The sequence below is a fragment of the Phaeoacremonium minimum genome (assembly GCF_000392275.1).
Source record: "Phaeoacremonium minimum UCRPA7 unplaced genomic scaffold PA7_03_scaffold_330, whole genome shotgun sequence".
Classification (NCBI taxonomy): domain Eukaryota; kingdom Fungi; phylum Ascomycota; class Sordariomycetes; order Togniniales; family Togniniaceae; genus Phaeoacremonium; species Phaeoacremonium minimum.
The window spans coordinates 116,733-143,310 of NW_006921234.1; the positions used below are offsets into that span (position 1 = coordinate 116,733).

General features: G+C 49.5%; 6 protein-coding genes across 6 annotated transcripts; 3 read left to right on the top strand and 3 right to left on the bottom strand.

Annotated features, from left to right (window-relative positions):
* Nucleotides 1-4,024: 4,024 nt before the first annotated feature.
* On the top strand, nucleotides 4,025-5,077 carry UCRPA7_4204 (putative allantoin transport protein; the record flags this gene model as incomplete). The annotated part of the gene is made up of 1 exon (XM_007916758.1): nucleotides 4,025-5,077. The coding sequence occupies one exon, from the start codon at nucleotides 4,025-4,027 to the stop codon at nucleotides 5,075-5,077; it is 1,053 nt and encodes a 350-aa protein (XP_007914949.1).
* An 86-nt stretch (nucleotides 5,078-5,163) lies between these two features.
* Nucleotides 5,164-6,677, bottom strand: UCRPA7_4205 (putative asp glu hydantoin racemase protein; the record flags this gene model as incomplete). Its single annotated transcript, XM_007916805.1, has 2 exons — nucleotides 5,164-5,805; nucleotides 6,384-6,677. 2 exons carry the CDS (start codon nucleotides 6,675-6,677, stop codon nucleotides 5,164-5,166), a joined length of 936 nt encoding a protein of 311 aa, XP_007914996.1.
* Nucleotides 6,678-10,461: 3,784 nt separating this feature from the next.
* On the top strand, nucleotides 10,462-12,414 carry UCRPA7_4206 (putative heterokaryon incompatibility protein; the record flags this gene model as incomplete). The annotated part of the gene is made up of 1 exon (XM_007916780.1): nucleotides 10,462-12,414. One exon carries the CDS (start codon nucleotides 10,462-10,464, stop codon nucleotides 12,412-12,414), a length of 1,953 nt encoding a protein of 650 aa, XP_007914971.1.
* A 269-nt stretch (nucleotides 12,415-12,683) lies between these two features.
* UCRPA7_4207 (putative cellobiose dehydrogenase protein) lies at nucleotides 12,684-14,191 on the bottom strand (the record flags this gene model as incomplete). Its single annotated transcript, XM_007916799.1, has 4 exons — nucleotides 12,684-13,222; nucleotides 13,278-13,350; nucleotides 13,410-13,897; nucleotides 14,140-14,191. 4 exons carry the CDS (start codon nucleotides 14,189-14,191, stop codon nucleotides 12,684-12,686), a joined length of 1,152 nt encoding a protein of 383 aa, XP_007914990.1.
* A 2,408-nt stretch (nucleotides 14,192-16,599) lies between these two features.
* UCRPA7_4208 (putative cell surface spherulin 4-like protein) lies at nucleotides 16,600-17,433 on the top strand (the record flags this gene model as incomplete). Its single annotated transcript, XM_007916781.1, has 1 exon — nucleotides 16,600-17,433. The coding sequence occupies one exon, from the start codon at nucleotides 16,600-16,602 to the stop codon at nucleotides 17,431-17,433; it is 834 nt and encodes a 277-aa protein (XP_007914972.1).
* A 5,492-nt stretch (nucleotides 17,434-22,925) lies between these two features.
* UCRPA7_4209 (putative fatty acid elongase protein) lies at nucleotides 22,926-24,092 on the bottom strand (the record flags this gene model as incomplete). Its single annotated transcript, XM_007916757.1, has 4 exons — nucleotides 22,926-23,224; nucleotides 23,286-23,441; nucleotides 23,555-23,624; nucleotides 23,682-24,092. The coding sequence occupies 4 exons, from the start codon at nucleotides 24,090-24,092 to the stop codon at nucleotides 22,926-22,928; spliced, it is 936 nt and encodes a 311-aa protein (XP_007914948.1).
* Between the last annotated feature and the right edge of the window lie 2,486 nt (nucleotides 24,093-26,578).

A 26,578-nucleotide genomic window follows, 5' to 3' on the forward strand; every position in this document is an offset into this window, starting at 1 on the left:
TCGACCACGAAGCGAATTGGTCTGATATGATAAAGAGAATTAGCTCATCTCTGGCTCGGTGTATAGTTTTTATTTTGCAACCCACTGTAGTTCAACGCAAATGCGTCTAGGCCTAAGTTTTTAGCATCAACGATATCCTGCTGGCAATGGTCATTTGTGATGGTGCCGATCTTTTCATATCTGCTCAGTTACAATTCAATGAATCTTCAAGTGAACTCTTACCATGTAGTGCGCAAAGCTAAAATGGTCAATTATTTTGTGTAGTTTTGATGGCTGAAAACAACTTACACGGGTTTCCCCGTTGTTCCAGTAGGCTGCGTAGTCTGAACACTTGATGTGCTTGATTTGATAGTCGAAGTCGACCTAATAGTCGATGTCACAGACGTTGTAGAGGCTGCCTTAGTAGTCGATGTTGCTGTTGCTGTTCCCTGCGTCACCTATCGTTGTCCTTTTCGTAAGCCATTTTGCAGTCATGACAGCACCCATGCCCAAGCTTGTGTTTCAGGTCTACGCACAAGTACAGCAGTGGACAAGGTTGCTGGAACAGAGGTCACACATGTTCCCGCAACACTACCACCATTCGTAAAAGCACCAGTCAAGCCAACTTCACAACAAAAGCCGTTGCCGTAACTGCCCTTCCAAAGCGACCACGCGGAGTTTGCGCATACAGGGTTACCTTCAACAGAGCCCCGGCAATTGCTTGCTATAAACGTTTAGTCGGATCGAGCATCTTGAGGATATTGCATTTTGAACCCCGAGAATCCTGCAAGATTGGACTTACTGGTAGGACAACAAGCTGGGACTTCGCCGTTGCCAGTTGCTTGGCAATTCATGCCGGAAGGGCAACATGCACCAGACCCACAAGAAATTGTGTCCTGTGGGCAGGTTGCAGCCTGGAGAGACCAGCCCTGCACTATGGCTCTGGCAGCCAGGACTTGAGGAAGCCGTGCTGCCGCTGCAACATGGCTAAGTGCTACCAAGCTCAAGATAACTGGCATAATCGGCATCATGATTAGCGGAATTTGTAAGACTAGGAGACAATCAGGTCATTCTTTGACTGAGCTCAGTCGTGGACATCTACATCACCTCTGAACGAAGATGCGTTGATCGTAGAATATTTATACACCTACATGATGTATAACGTTACATAACGTGCATCAGTAGTGAGCTTTTGTCGTTGACTTAGGCACTGAGCCGAAGAGTGTCGTCTTGGCCGTGCTCCTCCAGTGTGACCTCACTTCATCGCACTAAATCAACTGATGGCTACTTTCACGGAACGTCTCATTCGCGGAGAGTAGGGCCGATTGGTGGCTTGCGGAGATCTCCAAGCCTATGTTGTGGGATCTGAGGCTGCGGAACTGCAGGAACTTCGATAGAGTTACAGGGAGGATTGGAACGAGTGTACGAAGTCAGGGGTTCCAAGTTTGCACACGCTTCGCGCTAGAAGATGAAGGCCTGAGATGAAGACACGTGAAGATGTTTCTCCGCTGGCATGTTAGTGAACCTAGTGAGTGAGAAGTGAATCAAATGGGAGAATGACCGGCCCCATTTCAGTCGGCGCCGAGTGCTGCGCCGCCGGAACGTAAGTGCATTTCTGGAACCCGAAGCACCACAGAGCGGGTGATACATCGACGATCAGATCAGTTGATCGGTGTGACTTTTGATCCTTCCGGCTCAAACCTCTCTTGGGTAGCATCCAGCACCTCTGTAGTGTGGACCGGTTGAATTACTCGCTTGAAATCAGCCCCGCGAATGTCTGGAGCGGGGACATACGCAGGTCCCGCTGCGCTGGAATTTTATCCAGGGATATCATCACAATGATCAGAGATATTTCACATTTCTTCACAAAGAGAGCATGCAGTGCGGGAGGGTAATTGGAATCGCTCTCATTTTTCTGGTATCGAAAACGTGACTATACGTTGAGTCGGGAAGTGAGCCCTTTCGCACATTAGTCCTTTCAGACAACTTTTGCTTGATATTACATCTTGGTTTTCCACCATGACGACTTGCCGACGAGAATTGAAGCTGCGACCCAAAGCCATGAATCCTTCGTTCTGTGCGTGTCGGGCTATTGCTTAAAACATTACTGTCGGCCAGCAGCTGGCCCTGCTATTCCGTCTCAATGGACTTCCTCTCGGGTATAAAATGCTGGAGACCTTATTCCCAGGGATTGTCATCTTCGGCCTCTTGACTCTGAAGCCGCGAATCTAGCGTCCGAGGCGCCTCTCTCTGATCATAGTGAAGTCGTTTCTCCGTGGGGTTTCGTCATGATGTGAGAGATCTCTGATACTACACATGAAGAGTGAGTCCCTGAGTCCATAGGCACAAGATTAACGGCCTTGCTAACAACTTGCAATGTGGAATAGCTTCATAAGCTACAGGATCATCCTTCGTCCCCGAAGTGAGAGCCAACTTACTCTATTTCATTGATACTCAAAGACTAAGCACGGCAAATTGAAGGATCCAATGGCCGAGTGCATCTGACACTCTGATATCACGAAGACAATGGCGACGAACAATATACTCGACTGAAACAATAGCCTCAATCTGCTAGACGCTTTCGGTTTGCTGACGTTCTATGCCGCTCATGATAAACGATATCGTGTGGTTCCAATTCATCTTCACATGATAAGATTTTGCAACCTATGTGATGGTGAAATTAATAGACGGCGATGCAACACAGCTTCTCATGTTCCTTCGAACCACGTTCTCTTGGTAGATTGCGCTGTTAAATGCTGCTGAAAACTCCCGGACGAGCCTTTGAGATTTGTCAAAATGATTATGAATCCTGAGATCTCAACCATTTTGGTAGTGTTAGAATGGAAAAGCGTAGGATCCTCTTATCACGCAAATTGTTGGCTCTTCGCCCTGCCAAGTCTGCAGATCTCTCCACCTTGCGGGCAACTGGAGCCCACCCTTATCTGGATCTCACCTTCGGCCTCATCCGCCGGCTTATCATCCATGATCGGCTACATTTTGACCACTTTTCTTGAGACGTGATTGGTGAAATGCTGAAGGCCTGTTTGCCGTCGGCCTGTTGGCCGTCGTCGAACATGTGCGGGTTTACGATCTCAACCCACACAACCGGGTCGACTTCTACCGATGCCAAGGGTCGCTTCGCCGATCCCTTATATACACGCCGTTGGAGACCTGTTTCCAAAGGTCCAGACCGCGGTGAGAGCTTCTCTAAATAATACCTTTTCACACGTACTGACGTATTTGGAACGTGCATGAAGAGCCGTGCAGGTGTTGTTCTTAAGTCCGAAAGCAGAGAGTTGTCCATTTCATGTAAGTATCTGCGAGATCTGCGTTTATCTAGTGACAATTGATTGACTATAAATAGAATACAGAGGAACAAGACACACTTGTGATGGCATCTGGACTTACCTCTAGAATGGCTCGCGCCATTAAAGTCCAGGAGACTAGAGAGCCAGACGGCAGCGAGAAATCCTATGGTCGATTGTCAAATGTTGATCTCGAGCCCACGGCGCCGCAACAACGAAACTGGTCCGGATGGTATTTCTTTGCCTTTCAATTCAGCATTGCATTCTCGCCCACTACGTATAATATCGGATCTTCACTATACGCGATCGGGCTCAATTGGTACACTATTATAGTGGCGTCCTTCGTTGGAACATTTCTCTGCTGTGTCGTTCTATTCTTCAACTCGAGGGGCCCAGCCTGGTATCATGTCGGATTCCCGGTATATGTGCGGGCTGCTGCAGGTATCTGGGGTTCGATGTTTTTCATCTTTATCCGCATGGCTGTTGCGATTTTCTACGAGGGTACGCAGACCTATTACGCCAGCCGTTTTATGAACGTCGCACTTCGTTGTATATTCGGCCACAAGTGGACGGATATACCGAATCACTTACCTGAGTCTGCTGGAATCACGACGTCAGGAATGGTGGCATTCTTTCTGACCTGGCTGCTGCAATTGCCCTCTGCATGGCTTCACCCCAGCAAAGCCGGACCCTTGTTTGTGGTCAAATCTTTCCTATCACCAACGGCCTACCTTGTTACTATGATCTGGGCTCTCGCTAAATTCAAAGGCGTGAACTTGGATCTCGGCAAGAAGACGGTCACAGGAGGGGATCTTGGATGGTCCTTCATGCGGGCTATCAACACCGTTGTGAGCGGCGTGGTACCACCTATGGTGAATATTGCCGATCTGGCGCGGTATGCCAACCGACCCAAGGACGTCTGGCCACTGATGGGGGGACTCTTCATCAGCAAACCGATGGTGATTTTGATTGGCCTTTTTACAACGGCTGCAGGTGCGAAGAGATTTGGCGTCGCCAATTGGAACCTCTGGGATCTGTATAGCCTCATCTTGGACTCGTACTGGGGACCAGGTACCAGAACGGCCGTTTTTCTAGGTGCTTTCATTCAGGCTTTTGCAACTGTCGTCACGAACATCTCCAGCAACGCCATTCCCATTGGTTGCGATTTGGCTGGACTCTTCCCTGGCTATTTCACCATTGTCAGAGGACAGATCTTGTGTAATCTCTTGATCTGGGCAGTCGTCCCCTGGCTCCTGGTCAATTCGGCTCAGAACTTCCTCACGTTTCTGGGATCTTATCTGTGCTTCATCACCCCTATTATCGCCTGCATGATGGTTGACTACTGGGTGGTTCGCAAAGGCAACTTCCATATTCCCTCTCTGTACAGACCTGAGCCAGGCTCACCGTACTACTACACCAAAGGCGTCAACCTCAGGGCCTACGCGGCGTGGGTGTCTGGGGTCGTCCTGGTCATTTCCGGGATTTCTGGCGCCATCAAACCGGGATCTATTAGCCAAACGGCTGTCAACGTATACAATTGCGGTTTCGTTTTGTCACTCACTGCCGCGGCGCTCGTGTACTACTTGCTGAATCTGATTTTTCCGCCAAAGATATATCCAGATGGTGAGCACGAGGACGAGACTCATGCTTGGGAGACCATGGTGTCCACAGAGGGCTTCTTCCCCGACGACGACGCTCAGCCGAGCTACATTAGGGACAGAATGATTCTGGGCGAGGAGCCCAACAGATTCATGACGCCAACCGTGGGTTCAGAGACAGAAAGAAAGGCGTGATAGTGACAAGGGCTCAATCTGCAAAGAGCTGCATGTATCAAATTATAGTACCATGAATAGATATATGATTAGAATTTATTCGACACTCATAGCTCGAAAATCTTACCCCATCGCTTGATCGCTCTTGTGTCTACTCCTTTCATTCGGAGCATTTCCCAGACTACCGTAGCTACTGTGTCGAGCACCGGCACGCCGTACTCAGTCTCCCACTTCTCTACCCTGTGCGCAGCCCTCAGATTAGTGCAAAATGTCGAGATAGCCTGCACCTTCCCCTCTCCCTTCGCGATCACGTCAGCCACCTGGCCATCTAGCATGTCCTCATCAATCTCTGCAAACTTCACATTCTCTGATCGCCGAAGATGGCTCTCGGCCACCACCTTGTAGCCAGCTGCATCGTACGTGGCTAGAATGCGCTCCTGTACGTCATCCAGGTATGGCGTGACAAGAGCAAAACTCTTTGCGCTGAGGAGGTCTAGCGCATGGTTCAGCGCAAGTGTGGACGTGGTCGCGGGGATGCCAGTCGCAGCGGTGATGGCGGCGCAGAGACGCTCGTCCTCGTCAAAGCCCAGCCAGCCCCCGGATGTGCCTGACCAGCCGATCACGTCGACGTGTGCATCCGCGAGCAGGCGCGCTGCCGAAAGTATCGGCCCGTTCGTCTCGAATTGTGACAGGGCCGATGGGTCCAGAGAGATGCGCGTCACTTCAAAGCGGGAAAAGTGCACTGTGACCTGTGGAGAGAGACTAGAGAGCATGGCCGTGGTTAATGGCTCGAGGGCAGTGTTTGACGAAGGGACGAGGATGCCCAGCCGGCAGGAAGTTGGTGGCGCCATTTCGTATAAAATGATTGAAGAATTATAACGCTGGGATTTGAGTATGACAACAGACGGAGCACACTATTGGAACGAGGTCAAGACTGGGTATGTTTGATATGGAAAGTTGGGTTGTGGCGCGTGGAGCTATAAGATACGCGAGACACATTTAAGAGAATCCTCCGGGGTGGTTCGCCGGCTCCTGGATGCCGACGGCGAGTGGCTGAATCGGCGGGGTCCGAGCCGATCGTTTAATGGCCCCGGTTTTGGAGTGCCAGACCAAAGTACGATATACCGTCCGTCCGTAATAGAATGGCTTTTTAGGTGGCACATCTCATGAGGTCTGCACATCAAAGACACTTCACCGTAGAAAGTACCCTTGTTTCGTCAAGTCGAGTGCGGTAAGATAGACCGCATTGATTAGTTCCATTGCATCAAAGCCAAGCCCAACTGCCCTGGACGCGACCTTCAGACTCCAAGGCCAACTTCTTGAATACCGCAGGACTCAAATCCAAATCCGTCGGCTCACAGCCGGTGCAGCGGTCCACGACGGTCACGTCTACACTGCGCCGTCCGGCATTGGTCTCGACAAAGTCGCGCTCGACGCGGATTTTGCGCCCGCACAGAGGGTTGTTGTTCGGATTGGCATCGCCATTGCCTGCCGCGTCAAAAAGCTTGTGCGCAATGGCGACGACCATGTCGTTCTCATCATTGGTGAAGCCACACGCGCCTTGTGCCGGCGTGTAGTAGGTGAGATCGCCGGTTTGGACGCCCGAGCCGGGCAGAGGCATATTCTCTGATGAAGAGTGATGGCGCAAGCCCAGCCCGAGTCCAAGAGCGAGCGCTAGGATTAAAATAAGGATTACAGGGAGCGCAATGAACAGCAGGAAAACGCGTCGTGTGCGGCCCAGGTAGCGCTTATTCGGTGGTAGAAAACGATCGAAGTGTGCTTGAAATGATGTTCTGAAATTGCTGAAGCGACTTGTCGATGTAGAGTGCGCAATTTGGAATGTGGCGTTGCCTCTAGAAGTGTCATTCGCCTCCTTGCTTGGTGCCGCTGTACTTGATGCTGGCAAAAGTCTATTCAGAAGAGAGCGCTTGGGCGGACGAGTGAGCACCTCCCAATCTAACGTCTGCTGGACCCGGGGAGACTCCTGGGGATGTGCCTCTGGATCTGCCATCATTTGCTTTTTTGAGGCAAGTGTATTGACGGCATGAAATCGTGCAAGGCTTAGCTAACAGCATTCGACGCGCATTGACTGTGCGCTTTGAATCCGGACTCTGAAAGGTGGTCGTAATCTCATGACAAGAAAATCAAAAAGGGAGAGAAATGACTTCTTAATCTTAGGAGTCACAAGAGAGAAGTCAAAATACAATCACTGTCAAAACTTGGAAGTTGGCCACGACGTCAATTGGGCATGGTAGCCAGGGATCTTCGTTTCGTAGCGATCATGGGCCAATCGGCTCCCGGGAGGGAAATTGCCGCCAGAGACACCTTTAATATGGTTTCGTGGGGTGTCCTGTGCTACATGTATTACTGAACAAACACTGCTTTTTGAGGCTGAGAAAGATTTAACGACACTTCCTATCTTTGAACGTTATCATCCTGCTATATATGGTATACTCCATCTCAGAGAATAGTAATTAGCGCCAGATTGCCCATTTTGTAGAAACATCTATCACCCAGGGCTTATCAATCATGGATCGGATCGTTCCACCTCTTCGACAAGATAATTATATACGGCTTTTGGAGTGCCGTGTCGAGCCTCAAACTCGCAGCATCCTCTGCAATTTTAAGATCGTCACTTTGAGTCTCTGTGAAGAACAATATACAGCCGTGTCGTATGCCTGGGAAGACGCGACGCCCGTGGGAAAGCTCGAGCTCTCTGACGGCCACACATTTCCACTGAGCAGGACTTTGTCGGATTTGTTCGCCTCATTGCAACAGAACCAGGAGCGATTCACTCTATGGATAAATTCAATTTGCATCAGCCAGCAAGATCCTCAAGAGAAAGCTTCTTAAGTACGTCAAATGTGCAAAATCTTCTCATCAGCGGGAAATGTTCTTGTTTGGCTTGGGGCTAGCACCGCAGAGACTAGCAATGCGTTCCTTCAAAGCAAGCAGTCACTTGCCTGGCCAGATGGTTGGGAACAAGAGAGAAAGAATGGATGCGATCTATCTGGACTAGACAGGGTCTTCCTGTTGTTGAGTCGTCCTTGGTTTCGCCGCGTTTGGGTGATTCAAGAAGTCACTCTGAATGAAATGGGTTTGATGTCTTGCGGCAACGATATGATCAGTCTTCACGTCCTTATGGCGAGCGTATATGCCATATGGAAATGGGAAAATGCGTCGATTATGATGGTGATCACCCCGCTATTCTCAGATTATGGAGTGCCTCAAGAATGTTTACTATTCTCGAGGAATTTCAAGAGGCTGGTGGTGTTCGGTACGAAGTTTTGCTTCAAACTGCGTTCAAATGCTTAGTAACGGACAAGAGAGACATGGTCTTTGCTTTTCGTGAATTGCAGATCATAATAGAGCGTTGCCTGGACCGGACTATACACAGGCTACATCAGTGGACCAAGTTTATAGAAAGATAGCCGAGGCTCTGCTCTGTTACGGGAAGTCTCTTGATCTTCTAGCACTCGGCGGCATCTGCCGGAGTCGTTCGGTGGACTTACCGACCTGGATTCCGGATTTCAGACATCATTCTTTCTCTGATCCTTTTCCTGTGTGTGACAGCTGGCAATGGGACGTGGGTGGTCCTCTGCTAGGATTCCCCCAGATTGTTTCACCCGACCAACTCCATCTTCAAGCCAAGATCTTCAGTATCGTTGATGTTACTTGTCCCGTCTTCTGCTCATCTTCTATAGCCGACCAGAAGATGACTTTCAGATCTATATTGAATCGAAGACAAATGATATCACGAGATGTATCGGAGGAGTCATGGCTTCGCGTGATTGCCATGACTTTAATTTTTAGTCTTGACCTCAATGACCAGCCAGCTGGGCCAGAGTATCATGATTATTTCCGGCAATATCTTGAGTGTCTGCAAGCTAGCTCATCTCAAAAAGACATAAGTAAAATCCGCAAGAAATTGTACCACCGAACTTTGAGAGAGCAAATAGACGGATGGAAAGGATTTACGACAAGTGCTGGGAGCTTCTGCGTAGAGCCCGCGGAGGTGGAGGTCGGTGACTTGATATATGCTGTTCCATGTTGCCGACTCCCGCTCGTTCTGAGACCAGCACCTGAAACTTCCCAATCTCAAGGGTTACAACAAGCAATTCTCGTTGGCTGGTGTGCTTCTCAGCATATGGTGCAAAAAAAGACCTGGGTACCAATAGGTCCGTGCATTGAGGTGCTATTGAGTTAATACAGTACCAAGTTCTGGTTTCCGGTGGTGGTCACGAACACCAACACGCTATGAGAAGCGCGCGGAGCGATCGAAGAGAACAGGAAAAAGGAAATTGTTTCACACTTGAACAAATCCATTGAGTCTGTGGCATTCGTGTCGTGTTGTACTCGTTGATTTCTCGTTCATCCATGCAGCACATGTGATCCATCACCTCCTCCAATCAAACATCTCAGTTTCGGATCCACCATCTCAGTAATAATCACTTCACATTCAGGCTGCCACTTGCGCAAGCACCTACACACTGCTTAGTTGTGTGAAAACAGGACCGATCAGTTACATAGGTCGTGATAAGGAACCCCTTTTTTTGTTTTTTGAGAAGCAGACTTAATGAAAAATGGGAGAGTCAGTCCATACTGCAGATGACAAGGCGACGCCGGAGCTGTTGGGCAGCACCGGTGAAACCACTCCAGGGTCAGGTAATAGGCAGAAGCCCTCGGTTCACATCCAGCCTCGAAGCCGCCCCCCGAACAAAGAGACCCTACAATCATTGGAAGGCTACTCCGAATATTCAGAGGATTCAATAGATGAATTGGTTGAGCAGTTAAAATTCACGATGTCTAATGATTTTCAGGTACTTATTCTTTCAAATGGCAGGCTTTCTGTGTTGCGTGGGTTAATGGAAGGAAACTCACGTCGCCATACAACAGGTCTCAGTCAACAAGGTCTTTCAGGGAAACAAAGGTTCTTCTAAACAGATACTCATAGAGTCTCTCGTCCGGGCAAATAACCCAGGCATATCCGATACCAAGTTGCAAGATATAATATCTAAAAACAACTTCGAAGTTGAACTTCTCCCAAGTGATCATACGAAGAAAGAGATAGGAAGTGGCCCGGTATTCAAATTTCTTTTGAGTCCCCCCTACCAGTTACTTTGGGAGATATTCTAGGGGAGTCGCAAGACAAGGAGTTGCTAGAAACGGGGTCCCCATACGTAGATGAGGAAAAATTAGTATTCGATACGACAGACTCAGGCAACTCGGACACGGATGCCATCCTTTCGACCCTAATGAGTCCTGTTTTCAAGGGACCCTTTTTATACGAGCCCTTAAAATCGACTGAGCCCGAGATACGCTTACTCCGCCTTGCAAAACCACCGGGACCAGATGGTCTCCATCTCAGCTTGACACCGTATCCGCTGAACAAAGCCCCTAGTTTCATGGCAGTCTCTTACTGTTGGGGTGATGCAAACCAGAGGCTAGAAATCACCTGCAATAAGCAGACGTTAAACATTACGACTAGCCTCGACTATGCTCTCAAGCGCATCTTTAATTGGAGACCTGACCTCGTCCTCTGGGCCGATGGAATATGTATCAACCAGGAAGACCTATCCGAGCGAGCTGCACAGGTAAAGCTTATGGGAGCCATCTACGGCAAGGCGCAGTCGACGGCAGCATATCTTGGCGAGGCGCTTGCGCCGGACGCCAAAGTGAACAGAGCGCCCGATACAGATCAGGCTGGGTTCGCGCTCATGCTGCAGCTCAACGCGATATGGGGCGAGGAAGAAGCCCCTGAACATCGAAACCACCAGATTCGACCCGAGAGCGACTGGACTCAGATGCAGATCCCAGACTCGCAGACCATCGACGGACTCAGGGTGTGGATACCGTTGTTGCACTTGTGCTCGCAGCCCTGGTTTTCGCGCAGCTGGGTCTTACAGGAAGTTGCGCTGGCCAAAAATGTAATCGTTTTTTTCGGGTCTGCTGTCAACGGACTGGAGACATTGACCCGGTTCTGGGGGCTGGCTACACGGCACGACCCGCCGATGGCACTGAAGCACGGATTGGTTGCCGATTGGAAAGATGGAATTGTGAACTGGAACCAGCTCAATGTGTTTGGCGAATTGAAAAGCCGGAAAGAGGGGAGTGAAACTGGGAAGAATTTGATACACCAGCCAGGAAATTTGGGTTTTGTGCTGGCTGGCCGGCGGCGCATTTCACATAGCCTCCTCGACCTCTTGGTGAAGAACCGCTCGGCTGATGCGACAGACGACCGGGACAAAGTTTATTCCCTCCTCTCACTAGCAGATGATACTGAATGCATGGACGTCGAGCCTAACTACTCCTCAAGTAATCTGGCTCCAAAATTGTATCAGGACATCGCAACATTCTATGTCAAAGCAGGACGAGACATAGATGTCCTGGACCATGCTGGTCTGCCTCAGCGCCTGAACAACCTCCCGTCCTGGGTTCCCGACTGGTCCACGAAGTCCCGCCAGCCGCTGCGCTCGTCACAATACCGCTGCACCCGTGACACTGTCTCGCACCTACAGTTGCTTTCCGACGGTTGTCTGCGAGTTCGGGGCGCATTCGTTGACGCGGCTCACGTGTTGCTACACAAGCTCGACTTGCAACGACTAAATCTCGTGAGAGACCTGGAATCGCTAAAAGAAACCCGCAACAAGATGTGGCGACTAGAGAAAGACGCGCTATTGCCACCGCTGCCGTTCGAACCGGACCGCGAGCGAGCCTTTGGTGCCATTGTGGCGCACGCGGAGCAGATGGCTTTGATGCTGCTGTCATCGTACCCGACGCGTGAAAGCACCCGCTCCGCCGTGTGGCGAACCCTGGCGGCTGGCCGTGGGTGGTTGCGCCCCGACGACCCAGACGGTGAACGTCTCGCCCACGAAGCCTGGTGTAAGTCGCGGCCTGACCCCTTCGACAACGCCTGGTGGCCGCCACGCGGTCTCGATGCCGCCACGCGCTCAGCTGTCTGGCCCTTCCAGACTGCAGTCCTCAATGCAAGCCAGGGCTACCGCTTCGGAACAACCGCCTGCGGTTATATGGGTCTGTTTCCTAAGGAGTGCGAGGCTGGAGACCTCATCGCTATCATTCCTGGGGCGAGCACTCCATTCGTCATGCGGCCAGGGCAAGCCGGTGCTCCGCTGACCCTCGTCGGCGACTGCTACATTCATGGGATGATGCGCGGAGAGTTGCTGAAACCAAGCCATCATGGCGACGTGCAAGATACCCACCGTACTGACGTGCGATATCACATCAGGCAGCGTGCTTGGAATGGGGCCAGCACAGAAACAGTGAAACAGCCCCTGAGGCAATATTTCAATCCCGACACGAGCAAGTCTGCACCACTTCGTGACATAGACATCAGATGAGAGATCTAGTGATGACCAGGATACTGAATCAACATTTTTCCTATCACTTTTTAATTTCTCTTCCAAAGTGCAGTCAAAAGAACGACTATATACATCTAAATATTGCTATTGTAACAAAGATAGTAATTGCAACGATTGTTCTGGGAAATTCAGGTTGAAATCCAGGATTTTGAGAAGATTCAGGTAAACTACGAGTTCGAAATTGTGCCAAATGATATCGTAGATTGGGCTGGGTTCAAAGATTCTACATTGATAGGATGATCAAGCGTCTAAGACTTCTGTGTGAGAAGATAAATCTCTCCTTCCGCGCTGTTATCACTGCCCACAAACAAACCTCGTCCAGCAGGATCCCAGGATGCCGCTGTGAGCCTCACGCAATTGCTCTGCGTCAGACCATTTGCGGTGCAAGATGACGGATTGCTCGCAGTAAATATGTCGTTGTATCCCTTCATGCTGTCCGCGGGGGCAACCGGGTCATATGCACCGCTCGCGGTCTTGGTGAACGGAATCTGCACAACCTTGAAGCCTGTAGGAGGCTGGCGATCCCAAGATCCGTGGAACGTCACGTACATGTTCTTGGCGTCCGCATCGAATGTGTTCCAGATGGGCGCGCTGTGGGCTTGGAAGGTCAATCGCGGTGCTGTTGCTTTGCTGTTGCAGCTTGCATCATTGAAGGTGCTGTTAGGACTGAGCACAAAGTGGCTGCCGGTCTTAAGTGCCGTGTTGTCCGTGAAAGAGGAAGCATCCCAGACAGAAAAGCAGGTCGGATAACCGTACCAGACATCCCGAGTCTTAAGTGGATCACCAACTATATTAGAAGTTAGCCCGAAATTCAACGTGAATGTAGTTTTGGAGTAATTTACGGTTGTTGAGCTTCTCTGCCGGATTATCTTTGTGAATATCTACTTGACGTCCATTTTGGCTTCGGGTAAAATCCTGCAATGAATGTGAGCTTGATTCTTCTTTAACCTATATTCAATTGAAAAGCAACTCACATCTCCACTATTCTCTACACCCCATACGACACCGTTCGGATCCGCGACGAAGCCGATCTCATTGCGTAGACCGTACCCAAAGACCTCACCATCGGTCTTATAGTTGTACCCGCTTGCAGGAGCCTTACTCATATCAAATATCTTGATGATCGCACGACCAGTCGCCTTGTCGGCAGCTGCGTAGTCGAAATTGGCGTTGCTGCCCACCTGCAGGAGCACCATGTTGGGTTGCGACGGTACAACCATGAGATTTCTGGTCGAATGGATTCCAGAGTCCATCCCGTTGACGACGGTCTTCTGGTTGCTAACCTTCATCGTGACCGGGTCATAAGCCCAAGAATACGCAGTTCGTTCTGAACTAGCGTAGAGCGTCTTTCCGTCCGGTGTGATTGCAAGACCATGGTTGAGCTGAGCGCTGGCAGCGAGCATGGTCGTACTATTGATACATCCATCCGCGCCGAATGTGTGCACTGAGATGCCTTTCGTTGCTTGAGAGACAATCATATGTCCCAAGGGATCCCACACAATAGTTCGCACCTGCTTCAAATTCCCGGCGACTTTGACAACCGACCATCCTGATGCGAGGGTATAAGAGAATCGAGGATTACCCGAACCACTACATGTAGTTGGAACAGGTAACGCTTGAACCTCTGCACGCACCTGGCCTGATCCGAAGAAACGCTTGATATTAGATTATGAACTCCATCGACTGAGTGAATCGTTAGCATACCTGCACTCAGAAGCAGCGCCGCAACATTAGTTGCAGTAGCGAAGAAACGCATGTTGACCGTAATGCTTAAAGCACAGATGTACAGCCGTCTTTGGCAAGAACGATGACATACCTTACACAAACTGGCAGAACCCTCCCTAAATAGAGATATGGTTGAGGAAATTCAATTTGCCCCTCACCCAAGACCTTAGCCGTAGGTGATTGCATGCCACTATCTCCATAGTGTTTGACGTGTTTTGTCTAATATATTTGTATCGCTTTCTCGGCAAAATGGTTGAGCTTGCGCCTTGACAACGGCAAGTCATGACAGATGTAGTGTCGGTAGAATATAGTCCGCGCATTAAGCGGGGATGATCAACTAATTATCATTCGCCAATTATATTAATATGCCATTCACCTAGCACCGGAGCCATAATGGAAATGTATTTCTTCACCTTTTGATTTTCAGTGTAACCGCAGCCTAGTGATTCCGCAAAGGCATGATAAGTTACTATGTAATTTACAAGATGCTGATAGAGAAGCTAGCAAGTATTATGGAAGACACGCGAAGTACATCATTGCGATAAGTCTTTCGTGCCATCATTTCCAACTGTCTTCATCTGTGTGACCTATGAGCTAGCGATGGAGGTTGGCGCCTTTACATAACTCACTCTTGCTTTCAAAATTAGCTATAAATTGGATATATTGGCCGCGGTTATACGCGATGATTCATAGTCTGGCTAGTTTCCAGTATTCAACATCAATAATCTTGTCACATGGTGCCATATTTTTTGTAACTCTTCTCGGCAGGGACTACACGCCATGCATCACCGTGTCCTGCACAATTACCCCGGGATGACATTGAATCATGATATGCTACCTTCAAGCCATTACTGAGGCCGCACAGCTAGCGTACTAACTCATATCCAACTGATATTAGAATGGTATCAGTGTTGATTTTCTTTCTGGTCTCTACTGCTGCAGTGTCCGTATCATTTTGTTGGCCTTAATCATCCTTCCTCTTGAAAAGTCGAACAGCACCTTTTGCGGAAGAACGAAAGATAGAACTACAGTCCTTCTTGGGTGACTTATATATTAGTAGAAGGATTGCCTCCACTAGGAAGCAATAAACGCAACGTCGCGTCATCGTACTCCTTTCTATGGCACTATTTCGCCTTCAATATCGTAGTGGATCTTTAAGGAATGTATGGTAGCCATAAGACACAAGCGCAACAATGCAACCACTTCAACTCCATAATGCGGCTTACTGGTTAGATCAAGTATCATAGTCACGGTTCGACTCGTAAATGCCGATCCTAACCCTACAAATTCAACTTTACACCCTCGCATGGGTAGACCCACCATTACACACCGCCTGGATGCTACCTTCCCCATATTCATGGCATTCTCTTTAGGAAGCTTGGTATTGTAGTCTAGTATTAGACGATTCTTGATGCCAAAAGGTTGCATAATGGAAAAGAAGCTCTCATACTTCCTAATTCTAGATCATAGCGAAGGAAAGCCTTTTGATATTGCCCCCCACAGTGTTTAAACTCTTCCATAACCATTGCTTGAGTGTACAACTACTTTCCTGAATATTCCATTTAATTGAGATCCTAACTTTTCGAGTGTTCCTCGTATGTCCGGTCTTTGTATTCTTGTCATCAGACTCATACTTCACAATTGGCGCTAAGCACCTGAAGAACAGCAATCGACTGCGCCGAACGAGGGTTTTCTTTCATTGAAGACCTCTGCGGCGTAGTCGTAATTTTAACAAGATCTTAACGGCACAGCCATCCTTCGCGGTTTCACTAGGCAATATTTGGTCCACCACGTTCAAAATGGGACGAAACCTTTGCGGCACAGCAAGGGACTACCGGGATTGTGCCCTGCAAGCTGAATGAAAGGCTCACTTCTTCACGCAACACACCTCGAAACGAAACACTGAGCATCTCACTTGCGGCTTCAAGGCACAGTCATCATCCCACGTTGCACATAGGAATGACACAAGAAAGTCAGAAGCTCCGGTAACAACTAGGTTTCGTGGTTGCTTTCCGATAAATTCTGGGAAACTGAATTTTCTGCCGTATTACTCACTTGGTCTTTCGCATGGAATACACGGGAGAACCAGTTCAATAGAATTCGTACTTGAATATCAACATGCGCATGCTAGAACTGGTCATTTTAGCAGGCTGCTATGCCTGGGAGTTGGTCAATCAGGGGTTAAGGTAACGTTGTAAGCTGTCTAAGCAACTCTGGCCCACTAAAGTTATTTTCAGGCCCAGGAACTAGCCCCGAAACCTCCACTACCCTGCGCTTAACGTGTTGCCGTAGGATCCATTATGGAAATGGCGAGATTGGTCTAGCTTTTCCAGCTTGGTTCTTGAAGAGAACGCGTTCCCTATATAAGCGCTGGCCTAGACATACCTACGGCGATTTGAGTTGGAAATCCATCCCCATCAACCCACAATAACTCTAATCATGCACTCCTCGTCGATCCTAGGTTTTGTGTCGGCTTTCGTGGCTTCGGCCTCTGCGACTGGCGTGCTTCTACCCCTGTACGTCTACCCGTCTGCAGTTTACAATGACGGCGCTGCCAATTGGAAGCCTGTCTTCGATGCTGTCTCCGCACACCCTAGTGTGCCCTGGAGCGTCGTAGTCGATCCACACAATGGCCCAGGTTTGTCTGGTCTACCTGGAGATAACGATGCTAATTACATTTCTGGCGTCTCACAACTTAATGCTTACTCTAATGTTAAAACAATTGGATATGTCCGAACGAACTATGCTACATCTTCGATGGACGAGCTGAAGAAGAATATCACTCAATGGCATGACTGGAGCACTTATACAGGAGCAGACATTGCGGTGGACGGAATCTTCTTCGATGAATCTACCGATAACTTCTCCTACCTCAACGAAGCTATTACCTTTGCTCGTACGACATTTGGCAGCAACCCTATCACAACAATTTGCAACTTTGGTGCTACAGCCCCTGCCGAGTACTACAGCATCTGTGACATCGTCATCGCCTTTGAGAGTTGCCTGAACTGCGTTGGAGCGCCGCAATATCAGAGCCAGACAACAATTAGCGCTAATATCCCATCAGGATACGAGCCTCTGGCTGCTGTAATTGTCCACGACTTCACCGGTGCAGCTTACGATGGTTCTATAGCCGATGCCAGTCTTCTCGCCACCTATCTCAACACCTTGAAATCGGACAACGTGGGATGGGCATATTTCTGTTCTGCTGGCTATGATAGCATCACTACTGGTCCCGCGACTGTGGGTCAGGTTGCTCAGGATCTTGCATAGGGTGTTCAGGACTCTGCTTGATTCTAATTTTCGCAGGAAGAAAGGAAGTGACTTTTCCGAAGACCAGAAAGCAAAGACGACCTGCAAAATACTCTTTGTTCTTAGCTATCAATGAGTAGGCCGAAAACATTTAGGACTTAGGCAATGATACCAACGTTAAGACGAGGTGGAGGTTTCCTATGGAAAAGGTGTATCAGGGGTGCGGCTTACGTGAAGTCGGATATACGAATTGGATAGCATTATGATCGTATTATTAAATGTCTAGATTAAGAGCGGATCTTTTCCGCGTGGAGGATTTCAGGATGAGTTGTTGTATCTTGAAAAGGGGCATCAGTCAACAGCATAGATCCAACTTGTCATAACTTCGCCACAATAAGTAGAGAGTAGGAACTACGACTTACAGATACCGTGTATACGAAGATTTCTTCTAATATCAGTGTCAGGGGCGGTCCTTTTTTGCGTGTGGTTTCAGATAGCTATGGCTGTCGGGCACCTATGTGGAACCAACCAGAAGGGCAGACTACGTAACGAGCCCCACGTCTCAAATAGGCAATGGAAATACGACAATACGCTTTTTGGCATCAAGCGGCTCAGTGCAGGTCTGGCTCTGGTTCTTAAATAGTAAAGTGACCCTCAGTCCACATGCATATATTCAGGAGTGACCTACGAGTAAACTGGGAGGGCTCGCGTTTATTTTTCCTTGTCGTATTCTCTTTGTCCAACACATTCACCATTTTAATCAACTACATTTCCAATTCTTTTAATTCAACAACTACAAGACATCGATACAAGTTCAACCTACCATGAATATAAGTGATGAGGATGGGCCATTTGGCCCCATAGTCAATGGCACTCAGATCGTTTTCTTCGAATATCGACCCAATAAGACAGCAGGATTTTCATTTGTCGCACTATTCACACTTGCTACTCTTCTCCACTTCGTCTACTTCATCTGGTATCGAGCTTGGTTCTTTATTCCCTTCCTACTCGGTGGCATTGGTGAGTTACTTTGTCCCTTCGACAATCATTGATTCCGGACCAGCTGACTTTCAAGCTAAGCTGAAATATTTGGTTACTATGGGCGTGTCATGGCATCTGATGAGCCTGCGAAGGCTGGACCTTTCATCATGCAGAATGTGCTACTCCTCTCCGCGACACCTTTCCTCGCTGCAACCGTATATATGAGTCTCGGACGAATCATCACCGCACTCGATGCTCAACGTGACTCTGTCATCAGTATCCGTTGGATGACCAAACTCTACGTCCTCGTCGACATCGGTTGCATTGCGAGCCAGTTCGCAGGCTCCATCTTACCCGCGTCTGGTGATCCTCAAGCTATCAAAAATGCTCGTATCATTTTGCTTGCTGGCCTCATCACCCAATTTGTGGCTCTAGCACTTTTTATGTTCACATGCTCGCATGCATTTAGGCGCATTCAACGCAATTCACCGAGGCCGCTCGTGGCCGACCCAATCGTCAAGTGGCAAAGGTACTTTTTTGTCATCGAGTTCGTAACGGTTCTCATGATTGTGCGGAGCGTGGTACGATCGATCGAGTATCTCCAAGGAGAGGGCGGCTTTATTATCTCTCACGAGGCATTCGTATACGTCTTTGACGCGCTTCCAATGTTCATCGTCATGGCCATGCTCGGAATTGTTCATCCGGGACGACTAGTCCGACTCATGCGTCGTCAAAAACGACTATCCGAGGGCCATATTTCTTTAGATAGTACAAGGATGTGAGAGGAAATGCGGCTGTATATAGAAAATGCCCACATTAGAGGGAACATGGCGTCTAGGGGACTGATCAGATAGAGACTCGAGCTAATTTGAGTACATATTACGGTATCATTTCGTCATCAATTGGGCTGTACTGAAGCCTCCATGCTCGGAGTCTCTGTTGAGAAGATTTACTCCTGGCAGTCAGACTTTTGGCGTATCCATTTCACTGGCCAGGACACCAAGTCTTTGTGTTCGGGATCTAGAAATTGGCACATTGAACATACAATATGTTCTGGCCATCCTTCCGTTATCCATGATGTTTCCAGTTCGCCAAGAACCACAGCCCAACAAGCAAAAATAGCAAGCGCAAGAGGCACCTTCCGCTGTAGACGGTCCAAAAATGGCTTTGTTAAGCGGTATAACCATGCAAATGGAACGTTGCTGTATGGGACTGAAGCTGACAGCGATCCGGACCCTTCTTCGAACGCTGCTGAGAGGAAGGGCTCAAGAGAATCCATAGCTTTGATATACACCTCTGCTGAACCGGTATCGAGCGGATCGGTAATAGCGGTCGCAATACTGCGCAGATATTGCATGTGAGCGAGATATGAGGCATCTTTGGTGGTCGCACAAGTATATGGACCATGTGGACTTTTTTCGGTTTCATCGCCGTCGTCAGGTTCGCGGATTGGTTGAAGTTCGTTAATACATCGTACCCCGCGCAGGAAGGTGAGAAAGGAGCCCTCATTCCCATCGCTAAAGCCTATGTACTCGCCCTGTCGCGGTCCCATCCCAAGACTAAACAGGCTGATGAGAATAGTCGATGCGAATGCTGCCTGGAAGTCCACAAGATTGATAGTTCGAAGCATCTCTGTCGCACCACGCATGCCAATGACATGATGGGCGTCGGCTTGAGCAAGTAGTGAACTGCGTTGTGCTGGACTGACACGGGCTTTATGAAGGGCTCCGAGGCCGAGTAGAAGGTGTAAGATATGTGGATGTTGGAAGCCCATTTCAGGAAGCTTCACCCGCCAGAAGTGGTTCCCCGGGCCATTCGACCATTCAGCAACAGTACCCGAAGTCAACAGCACGTAATGATGCCAAAGTTCGAGATCAAAATATGACAGGCCGGACGACGATTGTTCAGGTGATAGCGGGTGAGAAGAGCTTTCAGGTAGCTTCAGTTGGCCACACAGAAGTTGTAAGTTCGAGATGACCCGCCTCGGCGTTACTGGACGGTCGCCGGATGCCGTCAGGTCACCGGAACGCCTGCCGGCATCCGGTGCACGGCAGTCAGAGTTATAAGCGGATGGAACAAATCGGAGTCCGCGTCGGTAGCTTCTTGCAGTGTGCGACAAATTTTCCGAACGATTAGCATTTGCGTTGGCTGCCGTATCGGGATGGTTCACTGGACGGGAGGGAGAGCTGCAAAGCACATCCCGTTTGACACAATTCAGACAGATAGGCCATGTCTCGTCACACTTGATCTTGCGCTGTTTGCATTCTACGCATCCATGACGAGATTTCCGATGGGAGCGCCTATGCCGCTTACTGTCCTTGTCGGTGCTCTCCGGGGTGCTCATTGCTGGGACTAGGAGCCAAAGACAAACAAGGTGGCGTTCAAAGGCCATGCAGTCTTGAGCCGACGTGAGGTAAATAAGATCTAGCTTTAATCCGCGCACATTTCGCTTTGATGTTGAAATACGCATAACCAGTGGAAGTTGCCAAAAATGACTCGTAAGTAGGGTTGACGACGTGGTTGATCCGCTTGGCAAGTTTGTTAGCGCGCGCAAAAAGGGGGTCTGAAAACTAGCGCCCGCGTATTCATGCACAATAATTTCCTAATGAGGAAATGCAAGATCGTATCCTGCACTGGTGGGCGCCATGAATATAGTAGAACGATTCGTGTTTCAAGTCTAGTTAACAAGATCGAAACAAGAGCATTTTACTTTACTCGCCGGTTTCACATATCTCCGGCGCCATGTTGATGAAGCAAGAAACAGCGAAAACACGAACATCTGCTCAACAATGCCTGAGTCTACTGTTATTATTTCGAAGAAATCATTGGCCACCGCTTTCTTATCTCGAATTCTATTACCATGCAACATCCTAGTTCTCCACTTATTCACGATCACAAACGGACAGCGAGCAGCTGTCGAAGAAACTTCAAATGCCCTCATGTTTGTCTCTTCCTATCTACTGCGTTATATCAACACTCCTGGACTGGATTTGATGGAGGATGCGCAAATTGAAAGTCTGTGGAGTCGACCTGCAAACTCAATAGTTAGTCACTATCACTATAATTGCGGTAATAAAAAAGAATACATACTGCCAGCTGCGAGTCGCCCGTGGGGTCCTGCGCATCCAGAGTGATCTCGATAGTCACAATGATCTCTCCCGAAGTGCCACAAGGCGACCAATGCGTACTGCTGGCCGTGAGGTTATCCGTCTTTACATAATCATTGTTGATTGGCCCATTTATTTGGATCGTTCGACGAAACTAGGTTGTGTATACATTAGTAATGATCTTCGTAGTGTCCACAAGATGATGCTTTGTGTGGGAAGGGCCTAAGGGAGATAACATTGGAGAACCAAACGAACTTCTTCATCCTCTTCAGAGTACCCAACGTTGACATCAACTACTCCTGTATCCCTACGTTGTAGCTTACTGAAGCCGCGCTGCGTCACACCGAGCACATTGAAAGCATAGCCCGAATAGTGTGTAAATCGGACTCTTAGCTCGCAAAGCTTCTGGTAATCATCATCTGTCGTTCCTTGTCCGGCACTAGCGACGAATTTGTCATATATAACCGTAAATGTCCTTTGATCTGCTAGAAGCTGAACAGATGCAGTGTTGGACGGGCAGCCTGAGCCTGACATTGACACAGATTGGATCTTGACATCCCGGTTCTGTCGAGCGTCAAGGCCGAAAGGAATGAGATGAGCTGAGGAAGTTAAAGTTGCTAACAACAACACTAAAGTGGAGAATGAGAACTTCATCTTGAATTTATGTTCAATTGATACTAGGGACTGAGATTATGGAAGTTTTCCAGTATCCGACTTATCCAGAAATCTGCGCGGAGCGACACTTGACCACTTATCCATAACCCTAAACTGTTGCCTATTGACCTAATAGTGATTCAGCAACTTCTACATCACAAAAATAGTAACGCCTTTTCAATCATTTTGACATTCATCGTTGCCTAGACTCTAATCAAACCAGGTCAACTATAGATGAAGCCGCACGGGTCTAGTTCGGCGATTTGTAGACAGTGGCATGCATTGTTTATAGGCTAGAACAACCTCAGGGGCAATTGTGAAACTCTTCCTACCGGCAAGCAAACCAATGATAACTGCATGAAGACTCAGCCACTGGAGAGGTTGAATTTGGATATGTGCCAGTGGACCAAAAAGGCTATTTTCGAGCCGGCTACGAATAGGGAGATGAGTTCTCGACTTGGTGAGTTTAGGCTAAACTTCGCTTTGCATGATATCTCTGGTCTCGTGACTTCAGCACCTCTGTAAAAAGTCAGGATTTGCACGCAAAGGAGGTTTGCAATCATTTTGTAATATTTGCTGACTTGCAAGAACCACACATGAGTGGCTGTGGCTCAAACTGTTCACGAATTACGATTCAGCATATGGGGAGCTTATGCTGGTCGCATCTGGCCAAGGAAGCTATGACGAAGACAACAAGTTCTCATTGCTATTACCTACTATGAGCCCTCGCTCTGCAACACACATTCTACATGCAACAACAGAGAAGTCATTTCACACCTTGCGCCCTTTCGTCGAGCCATTAGTCTTTGACGCCCCGCTCGCCTTACCGTTTCCGTTCGCATGACCAATCAGCTTCTCATCTGGCATGATCTTCGGCCCATTCAGCACCGCAGCCTTGTCCTTCTTGCGATACGTTGCAAAATAGAACGAGATGAACAACACCAGATACGAGCTGAGGATGCCACTGCCCGCAATGGCCGCGAACTCCTCGCCGGCGCACTCACCCGCGTTCGGCAACCACGGCCAGTACGTGTTGGTGAAGTACGTCCAGCAAGCAAAATACACAAACACTGCCGGTCGTGTTAGTTCTGTAAAATGCGAGTTGTAGGTCCTGGTGTTGAATCAACTTACCGAGGTCAATGACGAACTGGATGATCTGCAGTCGCGTGACCCATTCTTTCCACCAGACGCGCACGCCGCGGGCGCTCTGGAAGTAGTACCAGTACATGACGACGTGGACGGTCAGGTTGAGCACGATGGGCACCCAGGAGACGGCTGTGAGGCCGACTAGCTGGGAGTAGCATAGCAATGCAGTCGCACCATGGTGGTAGCAGTGTAAGAAGGCTTGTCACCCTTAGCTGTCAAGACTTTGGTACGATCAGGGGATACAAAGTTCTTACTCAGGGGCTTCTTCTTGAGGAAGAGGAAGACTGTGTCCAGCAACTCGACGTATTTGGTCACATAGTTCAGCTAAGGCAGCCGTTAGTGTTACTTGACTCAAGCCTTGAGCTGCGGATGTTGTCCTACGTAATACAGCAGCACCAGCGGCTTTGTCCAACCGCCATTGGCATCGCAGATGGCGTAGAAGACGCCATGCCTGACAACGGTCGGGAGTAGCTGCTCAATGAAGAGAGCCAGAAGCCCGCCGCTGACCAGCGTGAGAAAAAGGTTATGGACGAGAAACACCGGCTGCAGCTTGAAAGGCTTGCGGTCTCTCATCCACTCTCGACCTCCAAATATGACAGCATAATATAAGATGATAAAGGTTGAAGACTCCTTCAGAGTCGACAAAGGGGTCTCTCCAGGAGTGAACTTGAAGTCCTCGGCCGGATAGCCCATGACGGCCGTGAAGGCCTTGTCGAAAAGGGGCCATAGCTCGACGCCAAAGGGGCGGTCGAGCGTGGGCAGAGGCAGCTGCTGGTAGGACATGGCGGGCATTGCTGCTGAGGTCGTCATCTCTTGGAAGATAGACACAGAGACCGACAAAAGGATGGACAAGACGGGACGAGTTGGAACTGAGCAACGTGGGTTTGTTCCTCTACGCTACGAGCGTGGGAGAGGCCGGGGGACTGAAGAAGAAGACAGCGGCCAAGAGAGCAGAAGTCTTGGAGTAGTCTCAGGGAGATTGCTGCCCCGGGACGATCAGAGAGGTTTGGAATGAGACAGACGAGAGACGTGAGTCAGTCACAGGAGTGAGAAGCGGAGGCGGATGTCGATGCCGATAGGGCAAGGACAAGCGAAAATATGGGCGAGACATGATGCCGCAACGATAATGGAAGGTCGGTCAGTCTGTTTGCCTGCCGGCCGGCAGTGGATGCGGCGGCGTTACGGTAGGAAGCTGACACGAAGCCTCTAGATAGCAGCGGGAGCAATCACGAAGGCGGTCATCCGGGAGTAGTAGATGCAGGTAAGAGAGGCTACCGAGCCTTGTCTTCTAGACTGACTGAGATAAGCCGCCCGGAATAGAATGGAATAGATTAAACATGGATGTGAGGTATGTGAGATACTGGTTGCTGGAATCGGAGCGTGTCATTCAATAAAGGCAAGGCGTGCTGGAGCTGCGCGTGTGGTGATCCCTGATAACACCATCGCAGGGCTAATGCGAGTGCGCATCTTGCCAGTTCTAGGCAAGAGGATGCATACATTCGGTCAATAAATTCCCCAATCCATCCGAACTGGGTTGAAGCAGAGCTGGAGTTGGGCTTGAAGTCGCGCGCAATACGGTGATTGGTGGAGTGACGAGGCAAGACAAGATAGTCAAGACAATGGGGACGGAGAGTTTGCGGGAAGGTTTCATTCACGAGCGCGTTACACAAACATATTCACACATACACAAGTACGTAGCGAGTCGTAACTAGAAATGTATTGATTCCCGTGCGCCACATACGGCACATGCAGGAATGCCCCTGGAGATGGTGGTTGATGGGATGGGGAAAGGATCTGATAGGCGTTGGTGGAGATGGTGTCACTTCAGTTGATGTGTGCATGGTCCCAGGTAGACTCAAAATAGGGGCGACTCGAGGGAGAAGTACCTGTCTCAGACCAGTGACATCTGGATGTGGCTAACTGCGGGAGATAAAATAATGACGGCTCGACGGAGCAGTAGCTCAGGGCCTCTGCATTTGAAGGGGGGGTTCGTATCGGCACGCCAATACCCGGCAACAACTGGCTGGCGCCCCGGTGCCAGCTGGTGGTGCGAGTGCGACGCAGTGGCTGGCATCCCCTGGTCCTAGTGCCATCCACACCCATCCACTTCGCGCCGGGACTGGCCCTTTAGTGAGCGGCAGGCGATCTGACAGCACAACGCTCCCTGTCTCTAGGGCTTTCCCGGGTGGCTTTTGGTGGCTGCTAGCGGCTCATCATCCTACCCAATTAGGCATGCCGTGCCCAGCAGCCGATGCATCTAACCCTAAAGTGCATGTATCAGAGATAGCAATGCCCCCACGGGCCAGGACCTCGATTGATGCATATCTGACAGGTAGCATTCTGAGGTCTGCATCAGCTTAGGTGTTAGTGCATCTTCTGCTGCACTTCGTACGTAGCCAATCTCTCCCCGGCCCTCCTTCATCTCATCTCATTCATTACCCTCATACCTTAATGAGCCTTAACCACACACCCTCCCCCCCAAAACGAATGAGCAAACACCCCCTTCTCGCAGATCCCTTCCTTCCCGGAATGTTTCGATGCGTGGGAAGGAACGAACGCGCTGACCCGACTCGTCGTACCTTGCGAAGGTGCCTTGGGCTGCATGGCGCTATGGGACACGTTGGAGGGCTGAGTTCTAGCCCATCTCCCTCTATCACTACCTAGGTAGGTATGGACATTTAGTCATGGTTGGATTGTTTGCTAGGCTTAGGCCGGGCTGGGCAGCGCTGACATGCAATGTCGTGCCCTTCGCGCCTTCCCTCCACCATGCCGTCATCCCTTCCTTCCTCCATCCAGAAAGATTTGCTTTTTCCATTGTTCTGCTTTGGGAAGCCGACAGATTCCGGGCCCCGGCGACCTGCTCCGTCATGCAAGACAATGGCTCCTTAACAAGGGCCGTCGCTTCCTATCAGGGCTGAGCACCGAGGGCGTGCCGAATGGCAGGTGGCAGGTGCCAGGCAGACAGACTAGCAGACTAGCAGACTAGCAGACATGGCAGGAAGCTTTCTTCAAGCCCAAGCTTGCGTCTAAGAGTGGCGGGGGTCGTATCCGAACCTAAGTGACTCTCGCCTCGTCTGACATCTGTCTAGGCCTTGCTGGATACCCTAATGCTGGTCCTGGATCTTCAATCACTCCTTCAAGCTTCATCTTGGGAGCATATTGCGAGGTTGGAAGGCACACACACGCGCATACGAACCCTACCCTACACTACACCACTCCCTGGTCCGCGGATGCTTACCTGCAGCAACCTTTCTCCCATCCCACCCAAAAAGCAACCA